This window comes from Bos taurus, chromosome 8 (genome assembly GCF_002263795.3).
Source record: "Bos taurus isolate L1 Dominette 01449 registration number 42190680 breed Hereford chromosome 8, ARS-UCD2.0, whole genome shotgun sequence".
NCBI lineage: Eukaryota > Metazoa > Chordata > Mammalia > Artiodactyla > Bovidae > Bos > Bos taurus.
This window is the reverse complement of record NC_037335.1, coordinates 65,130,454-65,149,953: the sequence shown is the minus strand read 5'-3', so window position 1 is coordinate 65,149,953 and position 19,500 is coordinate 65,130,454. Positions and strand designations below refer to the sequence as shown.

The 19,500-nt window shown below is 39.6% G+C and overlaps 2 protein-coding genes across 5 annotated transcripts in view; one reads left to right on the top strand and one right to left on the bottom strand.

Moving 5' to 3' along the window:
- INVS (inversin) overlaps positions 1–13,544 on the bottom strand; it is a 137,123-nt gene extending 123,579 nt beyond the window's left edge. For 2 of the 3 annotated variants that reach the window (XM_010808005.4, XM_010808007.4), the window contains exons 1-2: positions 13,381–13,544; positions 10,334–10,463 (exon numbers count right to left, since the gene is read on the bottom strand). In XM_010808005.4, the coding sequence (XP_010806307.2) occupies positions 10,334–10,439 (106 nt within the window). In that variant the 5' untranslated portion in view covers positions 10,440–10,463; positions 13,381–13,544. 3 annotated transcript variants of the gene reach the window in all.
- Positions 13,545–13,775: 231 nt separating this feature from the next.
- ERP44 (endoplasmic reticulum protein 44) overlaps positions 13,776–19,500 on the top strand; it is a 96,737-nt gene continuing 91,012 nt past the window's right edge. Inside the window, exon 1 of one of the 2 annotated variants that reach the window (NM_001035032.2) lies at positions 13,776–14,009. In NM_001035032.2, the coding sequence (NP_001030204.1) occupies positions 13,953–14,009 (57 nt within the window). In that variant the 5' untranslated portion in view covers positions 13,776–13,952. The remainder of the gene's footprint in view (positions 14,010–19,500) is intronic. The other variant, XM_059888974.1, reaches the window with a different exon arrangement.

The window sequence follows — 19,500 nt, the reverse complement described above, 5'->3', positions numbered from 1 at the left end:
CTTTGTAAGGAATGATGCTAAAACTGAAACTCCAGTACTTTGGCCACCTCATGCGAAGAGTTGACTCATTGGAAAAGACTCTGATGCTGGGAGGGATTGGGGGCAGGAGGAGAAGGGGACGACAGAGGATGAGATGGCTGGATGGCATCACTGACTCGATGGATGTGAGTCTGAGTGAACTCCGGGAGTTGGTGATGGACAGGGAGGCCTAGCGTGCTGCGATTCATGGGGTCGCAAAGAGTCGGACACGACTGAGCGACTGAACTGAACTGAACTGAAGCTGTTTTAGCTCTAATTATTTCAACATATATTTGAATCTTGGATGTATTGGGACCCAGAAGTACTTCATACCTTTTCCAATAACTCATTTTGCTGATCCATGTTTCCACGTATGCTGCTAATAAAGCAAGAAAGGTAACTGCTCTTGAAATTTCAAAGAGCCTTACAAAATACTCATCTTCCCTGGTGGTACAGATAGTAAAGCGTCTGCCTACAATGCGGGAGACCTGGGTTTGATCCCTGGGTCGGGAAGATCCCCTGAAGAAGGAAATGGCAACTCACTCCAGTACTCTTGCTTGGAAAATCCCATGGACGGAGAAGCCTGATAGGCTACAGACCACGGGGTCGCAAAGAGTCAGACACGACTGAGTGACTTCACTTCACTCACTACAAAATACTCAGGTCATGTACACTAACTTCTGGAAGTGAAGCGTAAGTCATTCAGTCATGTCTGACTCTTTGCGATCCCATGGACTATAGTCCATGGACTTCTCCAGGCCAAGATGCTGGAGTGGGGATTTTCCCAACTCAGGGATCAAACCCAGGTCTCCCACACTGCAGGCAGATTCTTTACCAGCTGAGCCACCAGGGAAGCCCAACTCCTGGAAGAGGCAGATTTTTGTTCTGTTTCAGAATCTTGGTTTTGAAGATGGAGGTAAGTTTTGAATTTGACTCAACGTATCTGATAATAGAAACCCCTAGGCAGAAGTCTTCTGAGTGGTCACTCAGTGCTAGGTATTATTCTCTATACAAAGACCTCCAATATCTAATCCAGAAGATTCCAGAGATTCTATCACTGCATTTATAGATATGGACTCATTTAAACCCAAATTCATTAACAGAACTGAAATGTATTACAGGTAGAGCATGTTCCTTTTATCATTTGAGTTTTTCTAGAATGAAAAATGACACAGAGAATCAGTTCAGTTCAGTTACTCAGTCATGTCTGACTCTTTGTGACCCCATGGACTGCAGCATGCCAGGCCTCCCTGTCCATCACCAACTCCGGAGCTTACTCAAACTCATGTTCATCGAGTCAGTGATGCCATCCAACCATCTTATCCTCTGTTGTCCCTTTCTCCTCCTGCCTTCAATCTTTCCCAGCATCAGGGTCTTTTCAAATGAGTCAGTTCTTCACATCAGGTGCCCAAAGTACTGGAGTTTCAGCTTCAGCATCAGTCCTTCCAATGAATATTCAGGACTGACCTCCTTTAGGATGGACTGGTTGGATCTCCTTGCAGTCCAAGGGACTCTCAAGAGTCTTCTCCAACACCACAGTTTAAAAGCACCAATTCTTTGGTGCTCAGCTTTCTATATAGTCCAACTCTCACATTCATACATGACTACTGGAAAAAATGCTAGACTCTAGCTTATTGTATTTCATAATTGACAGACACTCTCAATCTGCATCTTATTTGTTAGTATTAAGCAAAGACAGTAGTACTTACTGTTAGCAAGATAATGCTAATTCATGTAATAATTTCCTCCTAGAGTAGCATCCTTCCTCAGAAGTTTGAATAAGGGAGAGGATTCAGGACTGGTGGTCATAAGAATGAACGTGAGAAATGGAGGCAATCAGCACACATTGGGGTAATCCTGACTGACTAGATTTCTCGGGGCCAAAGTGGAGTCAGAACCACAGGGTCAACAGGTCACTCTGCATCCCAGGGCAGCCGCTTCACTCTTAGAAAGTTGGCTCTAAGATACAGGGAAACTTCAAGGCTTCTCTTCAACCCATGACATACTTTGGTTTTGTGTCATTGATAGTTATACTTTCCAATAGGGAAGGTTTAATTTGGTTGTGTCACCACTATCCAATATGCTGTGCCTATAAGGAACATTTCTGCATCTGAGGCAGCTGAAAGCATGCATCCCTTAGTATGACTAGAAAAAGCAGCCCTTAGCCTCCTCACCTGGGTTCTGTTTTGGGTTGCTTTAAGGGGATAGTGGCTCTATGGCTAGTTTCCAAGTGGTGAGCAGCCCATTAGGTTCTGAGCTTCCTGCTAAATGAGAGTAGCTGAGAAAGGCCTGTTCTTTTATTTAGCTACCCTACTCCTTTCCTTCATTTCCTTGGTTACAACATTCAGCTAATACCTGTCCAGTCTCCACCACAGCTTCTTTTGATGAACAAATGAGATGATTCATTGTTTGGAAGTGTTTGGTAACTGTGACATGTTGTACAAATGAAGGGCTTATGATGTAAACTAGTATTCAATGGCAACCCACTCCAGTACTCTTGCCTGGAAAATCCCATGGACGGGGGAGCCTGGTGGACTGCCACCTACGGGGTCGCATAGAGTCGGACACGACTGAAGCGACTTAGCAGCAGCAGTATTCACTGGACAGCAGTCACTTAAATTTACATTCCTATCAGGGACAGCTAATATAGGATGCAGCTGGCTAGTGTGCTGTGTTGTTTTAATTATTCTGGCAACTGTGGAGGTAGCCTCTAATCCACCACCAACTGTGGCTGGCATTCTGCATGTGCTCAGTCTATACACAGTTCAGGAAGCTGAGCTGGAACCATGACTGGAAACCCACTGCTCTGCTGCAGTCGGTTATTTTAAGGTTAGCTGAAACAGGAGAGTCTCTGTACAGACTGGTACGTGCAGAAGCCAGAGCTCCAACTCCAGCGTTTAGAGGCAATGCCTGTTACATGCAGTGAAGTTGTGCCACTCTACACAATAGCTATGGTGTCATACCGTCCCACACAAGTGAATTCAGCATTCCCTATAGATATCTTATTTGTTTGCTCTAAAATGTCACCTTTGTGTGGCATCAAAGATGCATTTATCTCCTTTCACCTGCTTTTTACTTCATATCTTTCAGATTGTCACAATCTTGGGAAGACATTTGTGGTGATTTAAAAACTATCTGCTTATTTTTATAGAAGCCACATGGGAACAATGGAAAGAAGATAGGATCCATAATCCAATGACTTGGTTTGAGTTTCAACTGTGTAGTTATTAGCTATGCAACTAAACTGCTTAACTGCTGAGTGTCCTGATATAAAATGAGAATAACAACATGGGAGGGACATATATTTTGAGGGCACCTGAGATTTTACAAAATATTTTTACATATTATCTCATTATCATTGTTGAGCTATCTTAAAATATTGTTTACACTCATCGCTATTTTCAAATTATCATAGTTGCTACATCTGCCACTAGATCTTGCTATTTATTTGGTTAAAAAATGAATGTAAGTATATTGCTACATCATAATTTTAAAATACTTTGATAAATGTATTTTGATACAGCTGATTTTCTTTGGATTCTTATTAAGTAATATTTAAGGTCTTAAAATACATGTTTCTGAGAAGGGGGTTCACAAAGTTCACCAGATTGCCAAAAGAGCTCATGGCACAAAAATGTTCAGAAAAGTCCAAACTAGATAACCAAGAATTTCATGAGTCAAGGTTTAGAACTCAGCAACTTTCTTGTCTTCCTCTTATGTTTGTCTTTCTCTACGTACTTATACACAAGAATGTGCGTGTATAGGTAGATATATATACCTACACATGGAGGCCCTATAGTTTAGTATTTAAAAGCGTGGACTTTACAATCAGTCTTGCAGGCTTCAATCTCAGTTCTGTTCTTTATTAGACAAGTTACTTAATCTCTCCACATCTCCGTATCCTGACCTATAAAATGAGGGAAGTAAGAGTACCCCAAACTCTTCGTGGTGTTTTGTTATTAAATGAGTTCACATGTTACAAACCATTTAAGATGGTGCTTATATAACATAACTTTATGAATGTTGGCTAATTGTATTATCATTATTAGTATAGATGCATATGCCTGTAAGTATATTTGTAAACATATACATGTGTAGGCTTCCCTGGTGACTTGTACGGTAAAGAATCTGCCTGCAATGTAGGAGACACAGGTTTGATCCCTGAGTTGGGAAGATCCCCTGGAGAAGGGAATGGTTATCCACTCCAGTATTCTTGCCTGGAGAATCCTATGGACAGAGGAGCCTGGCAGGCTACAGTCCATGGGGTCACAAAGAGTCAGACATGACTGAGCAACTAACATTTTCACTTTCATATATGTAAACAACCACTTATAAAACCTTTAATGACCATAACATTTAAAGTCAGGGTAAAGGAAAAAGTAACCTGAAATAATGTCACTGCTCTATGACTTATGAGGCTCCCTGCCACACCTAACTACTGTGTTGGGAGATGTTACAAACAAAGAGAAACAACGATTCAGAGAGATTTATGTAAGTTCAGAGCATGGACAGGTCAACAAAAGTTATAGTAGAATCAGAAGTGGTGCTGCCTGGCTACCTTACCACTGCAAATACCCCAAACACTTTTAGCAACGATGCCAGGATCCATCATTACACACAGTGAATATTTACAAATTATTTTGTTTGGTTTTTACAAAGAAAGAAGGATTATTCTTTGTTAGCATTTAGAGATTTTTCTTTTTGAGACATTTCTGAAACTACACAAGATTTGATCATTTTACTGTAAGTCCAACCTGATATAACAAGTTTCTATCTATTGTCTGCCATGTGTGATGCTAGATATTTTACATTCCTTATCTAATTTAACTGTCCCACAGGCACAGTATTATAATCTATAGTTTACAGATGAGGAAAGAGGCTCAAAAGGTTAAGTGGTTTAAGCCAAGGTAATATAATTAATAAATAACAAAGCCAGGGCCGTGGTGGGTCAGTGGCTAAGACTCCATGTTTCCAATGCAGGGGGTCTGGGTTCCATCCTTGGTCAAGGAACTAGATCCCACATGCTGCGATGAGAATTGGGCAACTGAAAGACCCCACATGCCTCAACAAAGAGCAAAGTCCTGCAGCTGCAACTAAGACCCGGTACAGCCAAATAAATAGATTACTTAATTTAAAAAAAAAGACAAGGCCAGAATTAAAATCTCAGGTTTATCTGTCTCTAAAATCTGTATCCTTTTTACTATATTACACTATACAGTATTACAATGAATCAACTAAAATATATTACCCACAATACCTCTGGTATTCAATTAAATTATTTGAGCTTAATGTTAACAGAAAAATCTACACATCTATAAATGATAGTCATAGCATGAAAGGATTTTACTATGTATGTTTGTTTCTAGGGCCCAGTACTGAGTCCTGATTCATCTGAATCTAGGACGTAATAAGCTATGTTAAAACATTAATCCACTGTATTAGGTTAAACACTAAGAATTGCAACTAAAATGATGTCTCATTCAGGAAAAGCCTCTTCATTCCTCCTCCAGGACAATGGGCAGCACAGAAAGTGTTCGATTTAATTAGCTGTGTATGTAGAAAGAGATGCTCATCTGTTTCCATGGAGTCAAACACATCACGACACACTTCTCCATGGAAACAGAGAAGGGAAAACGGAAAATGCTAAAGTGAATGAATTCATCGAGCAGTTGGTGAGCAAAGATTGAAGGAAAAAAATAATTCATCTGTAGTACTATGTTACTAGTTTACAAAAGAAAAACAGCATGTAATTAAGAGATCATCATTCATGCTACATAAAAGAACATATAAGATACACTGAAATTTAAGATGTATCTTAATACTAAAAAATAACATATTATTTGGTGGGAATATACAAATGTTAGGAAATACCACAGAGCAAAGGTATTACTGTCTTTGAATAGAAGACAAAAATGGCAGAATTCTTAAAAGGTGAACAATATTACAGCTCAAAGTGAGTAATGAGTAAGGGATTCCTTAGACAACACAATAAAATACATAGAACTAACTTATAAATACATTTATCAGTTCTGTATTTGTTTCATATCATGACTGCTTCTTTGTTTTTAAGGAATTTTTTCCTTTGGAGATATAAAATTATAGAAATATTTCAAGTTTTATTAGGTAACACATTAATTTGTATGATTGAGCCTATTTAAGTATTTTTAATTTACAACATACTGCACGCTTTGTTCCCCTTGATAATTATATTTCATGTTAAAATAATGAAAGAGTTACAAAATATGTTTTCTTGAGGAGTTCTGACTTAAAAACTTTTTTCCAATGAAATTTAGCCCTAACTTGTCTCTTAATTCAATTTAACTCAATTCAGATTTAATCTCAGCCCTCTAAATGATTATAGACTTATTGGGAAGAAAGATACTTAAAACAATGATAATTTTCATTCACTTCTTCAGCAAGCATTTCTCATGTGCCTACTATGTGCCAAGCACTGTGCTGGATTTTGTATGTATAACTATGACTTTAACAGACCTAGTCTATACTCATGGAGGCTATTAAATTAGAGAGGAGAGAGACATTAAAATAGTCAAACATACACATACACAGTTATGACCTGAGATAAATTCTATGAAAGAAAACTGAAGAGTTCCAAGAGAGGACACAGTGAACAGACTTCACTGAGATTCAATGGGCAGAGCAGGCTTTTATGAAGAAGTGACCTCAGTGATGAGATCTGAAGGATGAGTAAAGGTCAGCCAGACAGAGAATGAGGAGAATAGTATTTTAGGCAAAAGCTTTGAGATGGAAAAGGGCTTACAGATTTAAGAAATGAAAATAAAGCAGGTTTTTCTAGGAAGAGAGTGGTGAAATGTGAGGTTGGAGAGAGAAAGAGGTATAGTTTCAAAATTTTGTTCCAAATACAATGGGAAGCAATTCAAGTGTTTTGAGCTCGAAAGTGATATAACTGAATATACAATTTTTAGTACAAGTAAACATGGAACATTTAGGAGAAAAGTCCAAAAAAGGCAAAACTAAACTATAGAGTGTAAGACATATGACTAGGTGGCAAAATATATACAATATATACAAAATATATACAATATATACAATATATACAATATACAAATATATACAATATAATTATCACATAAACGTCAAGACACCATATTATGCCAAGAGGGAAGGAAGAATGAACTGGGGCTTCTGGATGAACAATGTCCTGTTCCCTGACCTAATGTTGACTACATGCACTTCTGCTTCATATTTATTCGTTAAATTGAACATTTAAGTTCTATGGACTTCTCTATACATATATTTCAAAATAAGAAAGTATATTTTCTTTTCTTTCAGTAAAATATAGATGGAGATAAAGATGTGGGGATAAAGAGTGCAGATGGCTCAAGAAGCTTGGTTTTGGTGACAGAGGTTGATAATTGTCCCCATACCACTCTCTCATTCTTTCTTTCTGGGAACTGAGCACCCTGAGCTTTAGCTAGAGGTGATGCCATTCAGGGAGAGAAAAGTTTTTTTAGGCTCTTTGTCCTAGGCGTGGCTCTAACTCCACCCACTTCCAGGATGACAAATTGCTACCTTGCACACTCTCTTTCCCCCTTCCTGCTGGCCGGGCTCTGACAACAGCGAAAGAATCTGCCTTTGACCCAAAGATGGAAGCCACATGTTGAGAATGGCAAAGTAAAGCCCTAGCAACATCCCTGGATGATTTTGTAAAGCAGAGATGTCTCTCCACCCTAGACTGCCCACTTACCTTTGTTCTATTATGAGAATGAAATATACCTCTATCTTATTTAGGTCACTGTTAAAGCAGTTTAGCCCATGTACTCATTGATTTACACAAAGGAGGGCTGACAAATATGGCAATACCTAGAGGGGGATACCTAGAAGGAGCAGAGAAGGGGTTTTTAAATAATGGAGCTAACAGAGCATGTTTATCTTCAATGTTGATAAAAGAATTTAGAATACAGGAAAAGGTTGATGATGTAGTAATCCGAGGTTAAAAAAATGAAACAAGATCCCTGAGAAGACAGGACGTAGGGAGAAACTATCTTTGACAGAAAGGGATATTTGCTCTGTTTTAGCAGGAAGAGATGGAGAAGGAAATGGCAACCCACTCCAGTATTCTTGCCTGGAGAATCCCAGGGATGGGGGAGCCTGGTGGGCTGCCGTCTATGGGGTCGCACAGAGTCGGACATGACTGAAGTGACTTAGCAGCAGCAGCAGCAGGAAGAAAGAAGAAGATAGGTGAAGCTGTAGGCTGACATAGTTATTGGGCTGAAAGTTGGGAGAGTTCCTATTTAGTGTTTTCACTTTCAGTAAGAAGCATAAAGCATTAGCTAAGAAAGGGAGGGAGGGAGATATGGCAGTAGTCAGAGTTTCAGTAGAGGAAAAAGGTACGGGACAGTCATATGGAGAAATGTAATATGATGAGCAGAGAGTCTTGAGTGCCTTTCTGAAGTGGGGAGGCATGAATTTAAGGTGTTACCAATCTTCCAGACAGGTTAAATTGTTCAGGGCTTGACAGAAGTAGATGGATTAGGTCCATCCAAAGTTGGGATTGCAACAGCCAGGTGTCACAGGTGAGAAGAAAAGGGAGTTCTTCCAAGAGAAGGATTTTCATTATAGACTGTGGAATCAGGGCTGAATAGAAAGGAAAGTAAAAACAGAATAATGACGGTCAAAAGTGGAAAAGATAATGGATTGGAGGACTCCGTGACACTGAAAACTATCATTCTAATTAGTAAATGAGCTGGAACTAAGAGTTTTAGTTGAATGGTGGGTGTCTGAGTGAAAGAGTCAGAGGTGGTAGAAGATGTCAAATTCGAAGAGTAACTGAATGTAGATAGCTGAGGTGAAGTGAGGATCACATCTCTGACAGAGAAGAGAAATCTTTACAGAGAATGTGCTAAGAGAACTTTGTCCTTGAAGATGAGTTGGAGTTTGCTTAGCAGAGAAGAAGGTAAGGGGGTAGAAGGTAAAAAAGGGGAGAGGGAATAGATGTATAGAGGAAACAAAGACAAAATTTATGTCATATTGAGGACTAGAAAAACTAGTCATCAGTTAGGGTGCATGGGTAGAAATTCCTGGAAAAACGAGACATTTAGAGTGAAAATACATTCTAAAGGAATAGGTTTGGAGGTTCAAATAGTGTTGACTTTAAAGACTAGGTTGTCAATCACGATGTCACTAAACATTTAGTGGTATGTATTGAGATTATAAATAACGGAGATTTTTATATTATTTATTTCCTTTGGGACTAACAACTTGTGACTATGTAGATTTGTGGTTTTTGCAGTCCTGGAAAATTCTCAGCCACTGTCTTTTTCCTGTTCACTTTATTCTCTAGAACTTCTCTAGAAGTTCTTCTAGAACCTCCATGTTGGACCTTTCTCTCTATATAAGACAGGATGACAACTATCAACTTCAATCAGCTGAATCAGTGATAAGAACATTTAATCAATTTAAAATCATTGAAGTTTAAATCATTTGTAAACATTACTTTGGGAATATATTAAATGTTATATATCATTATCTAATATCTCATTCCAGATCTCTGTTCTTACAGAGATCTCTAATAACAGATGAATTATTAAAGGACAAATTAATTCTCTCAGCACCTTAGAGTACCTATCTAGTTCAGTTCAGTTCAGTTGCTCAATAGTGTCCGACTCTTTGCGACCCCATGAATCACAGCACACCAGGCCTCCCTGTCCCTCACCAACTGCCAGAGCCCACCCTAACCCATGTCCATTGAGTCAGTGATGCTATCCAGCCATCTCATCCTCTGTCATCCCCTTCTCCTCCTGCCCTCAATCTTTCCCAGCATCAGGGTCTTTTCAAATGAGTCAGCTTTTCACATCAGGTGGCCAAAGTATTGGAGTTTCAGTTTCAACATCAGTCCTTCCAATGAACACCCAGGACTGATCTCCTTTAGGACGGACTGGCTGAATCTCCTTGCAGTCCAAGGGACTCTCAAGAGTCTTCTCCAACACCACAGTTCAAAAGCATCAATTCTTCGGCACTCAGCTTTCTTTATAGTCCATCTCTCAAATCCATACATGACCACTGGAAAAACCATAGCCTTGACTAGATGGATCTAGATTTGATGTCAAATACATAGGTATTTCTCAAGTACTTTTCATCTAATCTAAAAACCACAGTTTTAAGTTTCAGGACTTAATTTCTTTCTTGTCCAAGTCTTGAAACCAAATATAAACAATAATGTATTTCCACTAAAACGTGTGAGTAAACTGCAAATTAAAACAAAATGAACAAATTTCCTTAGGACAAAGAGTTATTTTTTCAAGTTTCTGTACTTAAAGAGGAACTTGGAGCTTACCTATGATAAGCTTGTGAAGAGCACCCTTATCTCCATTAATAGCAGCAGCATGAACTTGGGATGCTAATGAAGAACCGGCAAAGAACAAGTTCTCTGACCTGTTCATAGTCTTCTCAACAACTGCAACAACCTGAAATGATGATGCAACCAATAAATATCTGTAGGAAACACTTCTGAAATCCATCTCACCAGTTCTAAATGGGTATGTTATAATTATGGCTCACTAGAAACACTTCACCAGGATTCAAACTGTCTATATAGTCCTAGTTTTTGAAGATACATAAGGAGCAAATCAGCTGAACTTCTGTACAAGTTGCTCATCTGTAAAATGAAAGGATTAGAGGCTTCTAAGACACTTATCAGGGGCTGAGGGGAAAAAAAAAAAAAGGCTAAGTATTTAACATTAGACCCAGGGTTCAAAAGGCACAGTGACTGGCTAAGTAAATACAGGTAATTTGACTCCACATAATATTAAATATTAGAACTGATATTGGGACTAAAGGTGATGACCAAGTCACAAAATAGATAATGATATAAACTTGTCAGGTTAAAATTACCTAGATTTAAGTGCTAAATTAGAAGGTACCTCATTCTTTCTTTCATGCCCACAAAAGGAGGCATTTTTATTTGTTCTCTTCTTGTGTCCACCACGGAAATATACCTAGTTAGAGATGTGGACCTCAGGAACTTAACTTGGAAATCACACCATTAGGATAAACCATGTTTCATTAAGGAAAATTTTGCTCACTGGTCATTTGATATGGTTTGATAGACTCTTCTAGAAATGCATTAGCTGCATAAGAAAATAGTACATTCCCTATCACAAGAGTGCTTAAGCAGAGTTTGGATTATGTCAGAAAAGGAGCAGGAAGAACTCAAGTACCTGATGGAAGGAAAAAGGAGTTTCATCAATGATCATAAACTTGCATCCTAAACTTAGGATGTCCTATCAAAGTTTCAAACTTGAACCTACAAGGATAAGGGAGATAATAAGTACAAGGAACATGGGGAGTGGTAAGTAACACGGCAAACTGGAGCAAATGTACCTATCTAAAGGGAGCAGCTATTAATTAGCTACAGCTAATATCTACCATAAGGGTAAGCAAGCCCTCTTCTGATTTTAACAAAAAGTGAAACTCCAATCCCTGTGACTCTCTTTTATAAAATAAATTTATTACAGTTCATGAGCTTGATTGTCGTTGACAAGGATTATTGGTTATTTTGAAGTAAAGGTATTTTCTTAATTTTGTAAAATTTAGCTCTTCATGGCTTTATTTTGCTGACAATTTCAGTTAATGTGTTGGCAGAAATTATGGGCCTTTTGAGAGACTTCTGTCATGTCTGAGCAAGTCTGTCATGTCAGAAAAACCAGTTATATGCAGGATTAAATTAAAGTGACTTAAAGAAGCTGCAAAACAGGGGTGGAGGTTAAAACACAGAAGAGTAATTATACTTGGGCTCAAGGTCCAGTTCTTTAACAATATGCAGTGTAAACATAAGCTACCTCAGCTCTGCCTTCCCGTAAAATATGAAACATGAAATCAGTAGACCATGCAGATGCATTCAACAGGTTGAGTGCCAACTATGTGACAGGCACTGTTCTGAACTCTAGACATTGTTCTACACTTTAGATCACTCCAGGTGATCAGAGTTTTGGACACATCAGAATCACAAAAAAAAAACTTTTGGAAAACAAACTAAAAATTTTATCTCAGTTATATATATTTATATACATCTCATAATTCTTAGCAACTTAGTACAGAAACAGGTAGATAGATGGTTTTCAGTGAATGCTTGTTGAGTGAAAAATCAGTCATAGGCTGAGTACTAAGTCCAGAGGGTGACCAGGGTCAGAGTTTAGTTTCTTGGAGTAATGAGTTCATACTCATCTGTCTCTGATCTTTTTTAACTCCTCATTTCTATTTACCAGAGAGGTTGGTGAGTGGTTAAGATATAAGAATACCAGACTAGGAGAGAGGAGACCTAAATAAAAATCTTGACTCCATCACTATTTAATTTTGTCAGCCTAAATCCTTAAAAAAAAAACCTCAAATGTATACAAAAAATTTTTAGCGCTGTTTTTCCTAAACTTTTATAGATCAAAACCTCTTAGTTATGAAATTCTATAAAACGCAAAGGTATCATCATCATTAACTAACTATAAAATAAGCCAGTGTAATAAACGCTCTAATAATAACTATAGAAAACTAGTGCAGCTGTAGTAGTAGTACTGTTAGTCGCTCAGTCATGACTGACTCTTTCCAACTCTATGGACTATAGCCCGCCAGGCTCCTCCGTCTATGGAGTTCTCCAGGCAAGAATACTGGAGTGGGTAGCCATTCCCTTCTCCAGGGGTTCTTCCCTACTCAGAGACAGAACCCAAGTCTCCTGCATTGCAGGCGAGTTCTTTACCATCTGAGACACCAGGGAACCCCAAAGTGGTGCTGTAGTCACAAGCAAAGGAAGAGTATTTGTGATTAGGACCAAAGGACTGGTTGTTCAGGAAGTTCTCAGAGATGGTGACTGACATCAAACCAGGGTCTCCAGCATTGCAGACAGATTCTTCAGCAGCTGAGCTACCAGGCAAGCTCAGTTGAGATTTCTTGGCTACAATTGGCGGCACGGCGATCTAGCTAGGTGTTCGTAAATGAATCTGGAGAGCTAACCGGGCCCAGGTTAAGTTCCTTAACTGCTTGGCTAGCAAGTGTTGTAATCATCCTGTAGGAGTGATCCATGCATCAGAAGCAATCACTCTCGCACGGAGCTTTTCAGTTTACAACGGGCTTCCCCAGTCCATCCCATAACTATTCCTTACAGGAGTCCAAAGTGACAATTACGGGTAAGTCATTAACACATTCCATTTAAACACAAGGGGGTGGCTCTGACTTTACAATGCTAGAACTAACGCAGAGAGAAGAGCAAGTAGGCAAGGAGGCCAGTGATTGGAGGTTCAGGCCACAGCTCAGGCCAGGAGGGCCGAGAGTTTGAGGCAGGGGCTAGCACTGCAGACCGATAGGAGCCTCCCCAGCCAGGCCCCTCTTACTCACCGTCGCCTCCTCCAGGACTCAAGTCCTGGGGGCGGCTCCAGGAGGCACGACCCCCGCTGGGCCGCCCCTCCTGCCAGGCCAGGCCAGGCCACTACATCCAGCTGGGACTGAGCCCACCGAGCTGAAAACTAGTGGAACCCCTCGGAAGGCGGCGCGAGGCTCTTGACGGCACAGCCTTCTGGGGATTGTAGTTCCCGTCCTCTAATAACTCCCCCACGCCCTTTCTATCCCACAAGGCCCCGCGCGCGGCCGACTTGGTGGAACTGGCCCGAGAGCTTGATGGGAAAAGAGTTCCGTGCGTTTGATGACGTGCTTTCTGAGAATGGCGCAGGACTACATATTCCGACGGGCTCTGAGAGAGGTAGGACCCGGAAGTGAGGGTGTGCGAGGCCTCTCTGGAAGTTGTCCCGGGTGTTCGCCGCTGGAGCTCCGGGTCGAGAGGACGGGGTCCCGCTGCCGGGAGAATCCTCCACTGCCGCCGGTGCCCGGAGCCCAGCCCTTTCCTATCCTAACCCAACCTTCTCCAGTCCCAGACGCCAGCGCCTGTCCCTGCCGCGGACTCCGGCGTTACCATGATTCCTGGCATCTTCCTATCCTTACCCGATCTCAGATGCTCCCTGCTTCTCCTGGTGAGTGAGTGAAGGAATGACAGACCCTTCGATAGATGGTCTGTCGGTCTCCCGCCCTTGCCGAGGGGGACACAGCTGCTCCTACCCTTGCTTTCCTGTTTTTTCCCCTGGTGGCGAGGAGTGCACCCTCCCCCGCTGCCTTCATTCTCGGCATCCGTCTGTCCTCTTCCCAGGCCCCGGGTTCTTGAGGCCTGAGAAACCACGGACGGAGAATGAGACCTGGAAACCCGAGAATTAGCCCTGAGAGAAGAGACTGTGGGAGGGTCACGGCGAGCAGCGCCCCTTCCCCCGGGTTTCGGAGGGCTCATGAACTTGGTGGTAGTCTGTGTCCAAAAGGTCGGGGCGTAGACCTTCTGTTCCCTCCCACCCCCTTCTTTTGGGAACAGTGTGAGGCCGACAGGTGCTGGGGTCTTGTGAATCTTGCTCGTGAGCCCTGAAACGGTGCCCGGGTCGGCGGAGCCCTCTGTTGTGGCTTGATACGATTGGTTGAGAACCCGGAACTGGAAGCTGGTTTGGTGTCCACTGGGGGAGAAAGGTTTGAAGGGTGGAGGCTGTGATTACCAGAAAGCCTCAGCTCAGAGCCTCCTTCGCATCTGGTTATACTGCCCCTCTCCACCCCGAAATTTAAGCAGAGTTGTTCTTCAGGCTCCTGATTGCTGAATGACCAGGTTTTCTGCATGCATATGCACTTATTCCTTAACTCCCTCACCGGCTCAGCACCATCTCATCTTGCAAAGGAATCTTCCCTCACTCCGTCTTCCTCCAAAGTACATCTTGAGTGTGCAACCTGAGTAATCCAGGTCAAATTGAGACAAAAGTGAAGGACTAACTCCATGTGGCAAAATGATGTACTTTTAATTGAACTGTTGTTATAACACGATATTTGAAAGTACTTTAATTGTAGTGAGTGAGTGAAGTCGCTCAGTCATGTCCGACTCTTTGCGACCCCGTGGACTGTAGCCCACCAGGCACCTCCGTCTATGGGATTCTCCTTGTAGTAGGTTTTTATAAAGCTAAATTTAAGTTGAACATTAAGTTAAAATCATTCTTGACAATGTAAGAAATATAATTCAATGACTCACAGGAAGTCATATAGCTGGTTACTGGCAGAACTGGGATTTGAAGCAGGTGTCTTGACTCACAGTGATTATTCTGCCATATCACGTTAAATTTTTAATGTTTGTGTTTGAAATAGTTTCTCTCTGCGTGTCCCCTCTCTTCCTGTTTTCTCTTCTCTCCCCTCTCCTTCCTCTCTCCTCCCTCTTTTCTCTGTGATTTTCAAGTCATATTCAAAGGCCATACCCAGTACTTGGACTTTTTCAGAGGAGTGCTATTAAAAAACTAAAGGGTATGTCGAAATACTTTTGAGAACTAAAAGTTGCATGTAAACATGGGAATGTTACATGATGAAGTGTCCTGTTGTCACTTCTTATAGGGTAACGAGTGTCTTCTCTATAGAGGAAAATATTCTGTAGAGAACTATTTCTTGGTAATTGCATCATACCCTGTGGGTCTCTTTCTTCTGGAGTACTAGAAAAATACTAAGACCACTCTGTCTTTAAGGGTAATAAATACTAATCTTTCCATATCCATAAAAATGGCCAGAATTATGAGTTGTTTGCCAGAAATTACTTCTAGGTTATTCATATAAAAAATATGAAGGGCAAAAATCGTAAGAGATTGAAAAGAAAAGGTAAAATACTGATTAGAGAAACTATAAGATTCCCTGGCTGTAGAGCTAAATTTAAGAAAGAAAAATAATTTGTTTTGAAATAACTTACGCTTTTTATAGAAAGCCTACAAACCTTGTTAAGCATAAAAATTTTTTTTCTAATACTTTTAAAATCTAGTTAACATTTTGTAATCTTACCTCTCTAAATAAATGTAGCAAAATAGAAGGTATTTTAGAGAATAAAGGTTAACCTGTAAAGGTTAGTAGGCTGGAAAATAAAGCCCAAGAAAAGGTTTAGTAAGCCAGAGTTACAAGTGGAGCTAAATTCAATTCAAACACAGTGTTTACCAAAGTAAACAAAGTAGTTTTAATAATCATATGCCAGTTGCTGCTGCTAAGTCGCTTCAGTCGTTTCCGACTCTGTGCGACCCCATAGATGGCGGCCCACCAGGCTCCCCTGTCCCTGGGATTCTCCAGGCAAGAACACTGGAGTGGGTTGCCATTTCCTTCTCCAGTATGCCAGTTAGCAAATATTTATAGAACATCTGTCTGATCACAATTTGAATTACTTATCTAATTGGCAGTTCTGTTCTTGTGATGGAACCTGCTTACTCAGTAACCCACCTGTCTAAAAATATATCCTTTATCTTCTCTAGTGTACTTTCTTCCTCCTCCTTCCAACTTCCCCTCTCAGACTTCAAGTTTATTCCCTCCCCTATTCAGCCATTGAATATGTAAGTTCCCACTTAGCTGAGGTCATTTTTTTTCTCTCTCTTAAATGGCACGCTCCAAAAAGCCATATATTCTCTTACCACAGTGATTTTTTTTCAGGCAAACTATACCTCTGCCCTGAAGAACTAGATCTGTTTAGTGGTGTTCATAAGATAACAGCTGAAACATAAAATTCTAAACTTCTGTAGGCAGGTAGTTCGCCCCTGACCTCTATCTCAAAATCATTTTGGGATATATCATTCTATGCCTTAAAAGCCTTTCTGGGATGGGTAACTAAACGTAAAAGTTCAGTGTGACAGCTTTTTCTTCCCTGAGCTTTTATGTATAGATAACTTTAAAGTCAGGGTCTTAGACAATGAGTTCTTGTATTTTGGGCTGGCTTTTTTTTTTTTTCTAATTTTATTTTATTTTTAAACTTTACATAATTGTATTAGTTTTGCCAAATATCAAAATGAATCCACCACAGGTATACATGTGTTCCCCATCCTGAACCCTCCTCCCTCCTCCCTCCCCATACCATCCCTCTGGGCTTGCTTTTTGAAACACAACCTTTGCCTTTAAATTATTTTTAAACTCCACTGAATTTGCAACATGTCTTGGGCAAAGTCAGGTATTGTAGACACACTGATTTTGGGTAAATCAGAAAAGGTATTTGAGTCACCTGGCAAATGCAAAATCGGCATCATCCTCCTGATACCTTTACTGTATGTCATTATATTATTACTGTTATGATTTGAATTGATCCATTAGATGTGCGATTACAACTTTAGTTCCTAAACTGTATAATCTCTGCCTCTATAACTGTTTATCATATTTTGTGGATGATTTGAATGCTAGAGCAACATTTCTCTACTAAATCTCCATGTATATAATGTCTGGATTGAGAAATTCCTTCTCAGTTGTGTGTCCTTTTAAGGAGAGCTACCTGAATCAGAGGAAAAGCATCTGGCCAGATGTATCATGGCAGTATCTTTTCATTTTGCTATGTGACAGTCTTTACTTGGCAGCTCATAGAATAAGTTAAGGGGATGTTTGATTTATCACTAACCAGAGAATCAGTTACTTATCCATTAGCTCTTTTCTGCTTATCTTTCTGAGACGGGTTTACTCAGGATTAAAAGTGATCATTTTCCCCTTAAATTATTTATTTCTTAATAGTTCTTCCAGCATTGGTTTTGTACGTGAGTTTTTAGATTGTGAGATAAGTGAAATAAGACTAAGTTAGAATAAAGTTGTCTGATATAGCCTAAAGCACGTTTTCTGCGGTTCACAGGTTTATAACATTCTGCTCCAGTGACTTTATGGAAAAGGCTTTCTCATTAATCTCTTGATGATTAGGTTTATAGATCATAAGTTGTTACTAGCCCTAATTGCCTTGTGCCTGGACGTTAAGGCTTTTGCCATTATTGTTCTCCTGGTTTGTTCAATATGTATAAGAAGCCAAGAAGTGTTTGCTTAGGGAACTAAGTAAATCAGAGAGCTAAGTAAATATTTATTTAACTAAACTCTTTTAAGTACCTTAGAAAATAAGTACAGTAGAATTCAGAGATGTCAGTTTTAGCCATTTGTGGCTATTATAAATACTGATTCCTGTCATCAAAAAGAGTACTTCTGGATACATGTTGTTAAATTCAGAACTCTGTGGGTTATTTATCCTATTGATATGGCTTGCTCCAGATCAGTTGTTTACAAAACCTGGTTGCTCATTAGAACCATTTGGGCCAACTTTAATACAATTCTGTGTAGGCCCTCTACCAGGCTAGTTATATCTGGGGGACCTAAACATTGCTTTTTGTTTGTTTGCTTTGTTTTTAATTCCCAGGTCATTTGTTTTTTTCTTTAGTATGTTTCCCTAAAAGGTAAGAATTAAACAACAAAGCAAAAAACAGAATACCATTGTCACAAGTGGAAAAAGTAACAGAAATTTCTTTATATCATCAAATACTTAGTGTTAAGATTTTCCTGTTTCAAAGAGAAAAAAATGTTTTTAACAAATTGGATGTATAAAGCAGGAGCCGTGTAAGGGCCATACATCCCAGTTGGATTATACATCTCTCTTAAAATTTTTAAATCTGTGGCTTCTCTCTCAATCTCAATTTTTTTCCCCTTGTAATTTATTGCTGAGAAAACTGGGTCCTCTGTCCTATATTATTTCTCACTTTCTGAATGTTTCTGACTGTGTCCTTGTGGTGTGGTTTCATGTTTCTCTGTTCCATTTATTCCCAGTACATTTGTAGTTAACTTTATGTGGGTTTAACCACCAACTCAATAGTTAGGTTCATTTGTTTTTCAGTTTTTACAAAGTTATTTTCTAATATATAATTATCAATATGTAAGGTTTACTGCTTTCAAAGCAATCTATAAAACAAACTATATTTACAGAAGGCTAACTGCTATCCCTGGTCTATTCTATTCTCTTAACTTCCTCCTAATATAAGAAACCTTAAAATTTTTTTTTAATTTTTATTTCTTTCTTTTAAAAAGAAATGTAAGCAGTCTACTTGTATCTGTATATCTGTATGTTTCTCCATCTCCTTTGTAAACTCTAGCACATTATTCATACTTTATCTGCCCACCTCACCCTCTCCCCTCTTAAAATCTGTCAAGTGTATCCTAGAGTGTAAAGTGTATTCAGCATAGAAATATTCCTTATTTCTTTTACACTGTTTATTTCTCCTCTGGGTAAATGTGGCTACTATTGATCCCATTCTTTTGCTTTAACAAATATGTTAAACTACTTTCAGAACTACTTTTGCTAGTGTATCTTTGAGATATTAATAGATTCCTGTAATTGAAGTTGCTCAGGCAAATAATAAATGTAACTTTGTAGATGCTAGTTAGTGGAAATTCCACAGGAGTTTTGCCATTCTGAGTTCTCGCCAACAAGGTAACAGACTTTTCTCATATTTGCATTCTTTGCCACGGGGTTTTTAACTGTTTATCACTTTAGTTGATCCTCAAATTCAGTCACATTGAGAAGCACTGGAGCGTACTACTCAACTCAAACTTGTAAAAGCCGTGTAAAAATGTCTGATTGTCACAGTTACTGACAACATGTTCCACCCTGTAGACTCTGACTTTTAATAG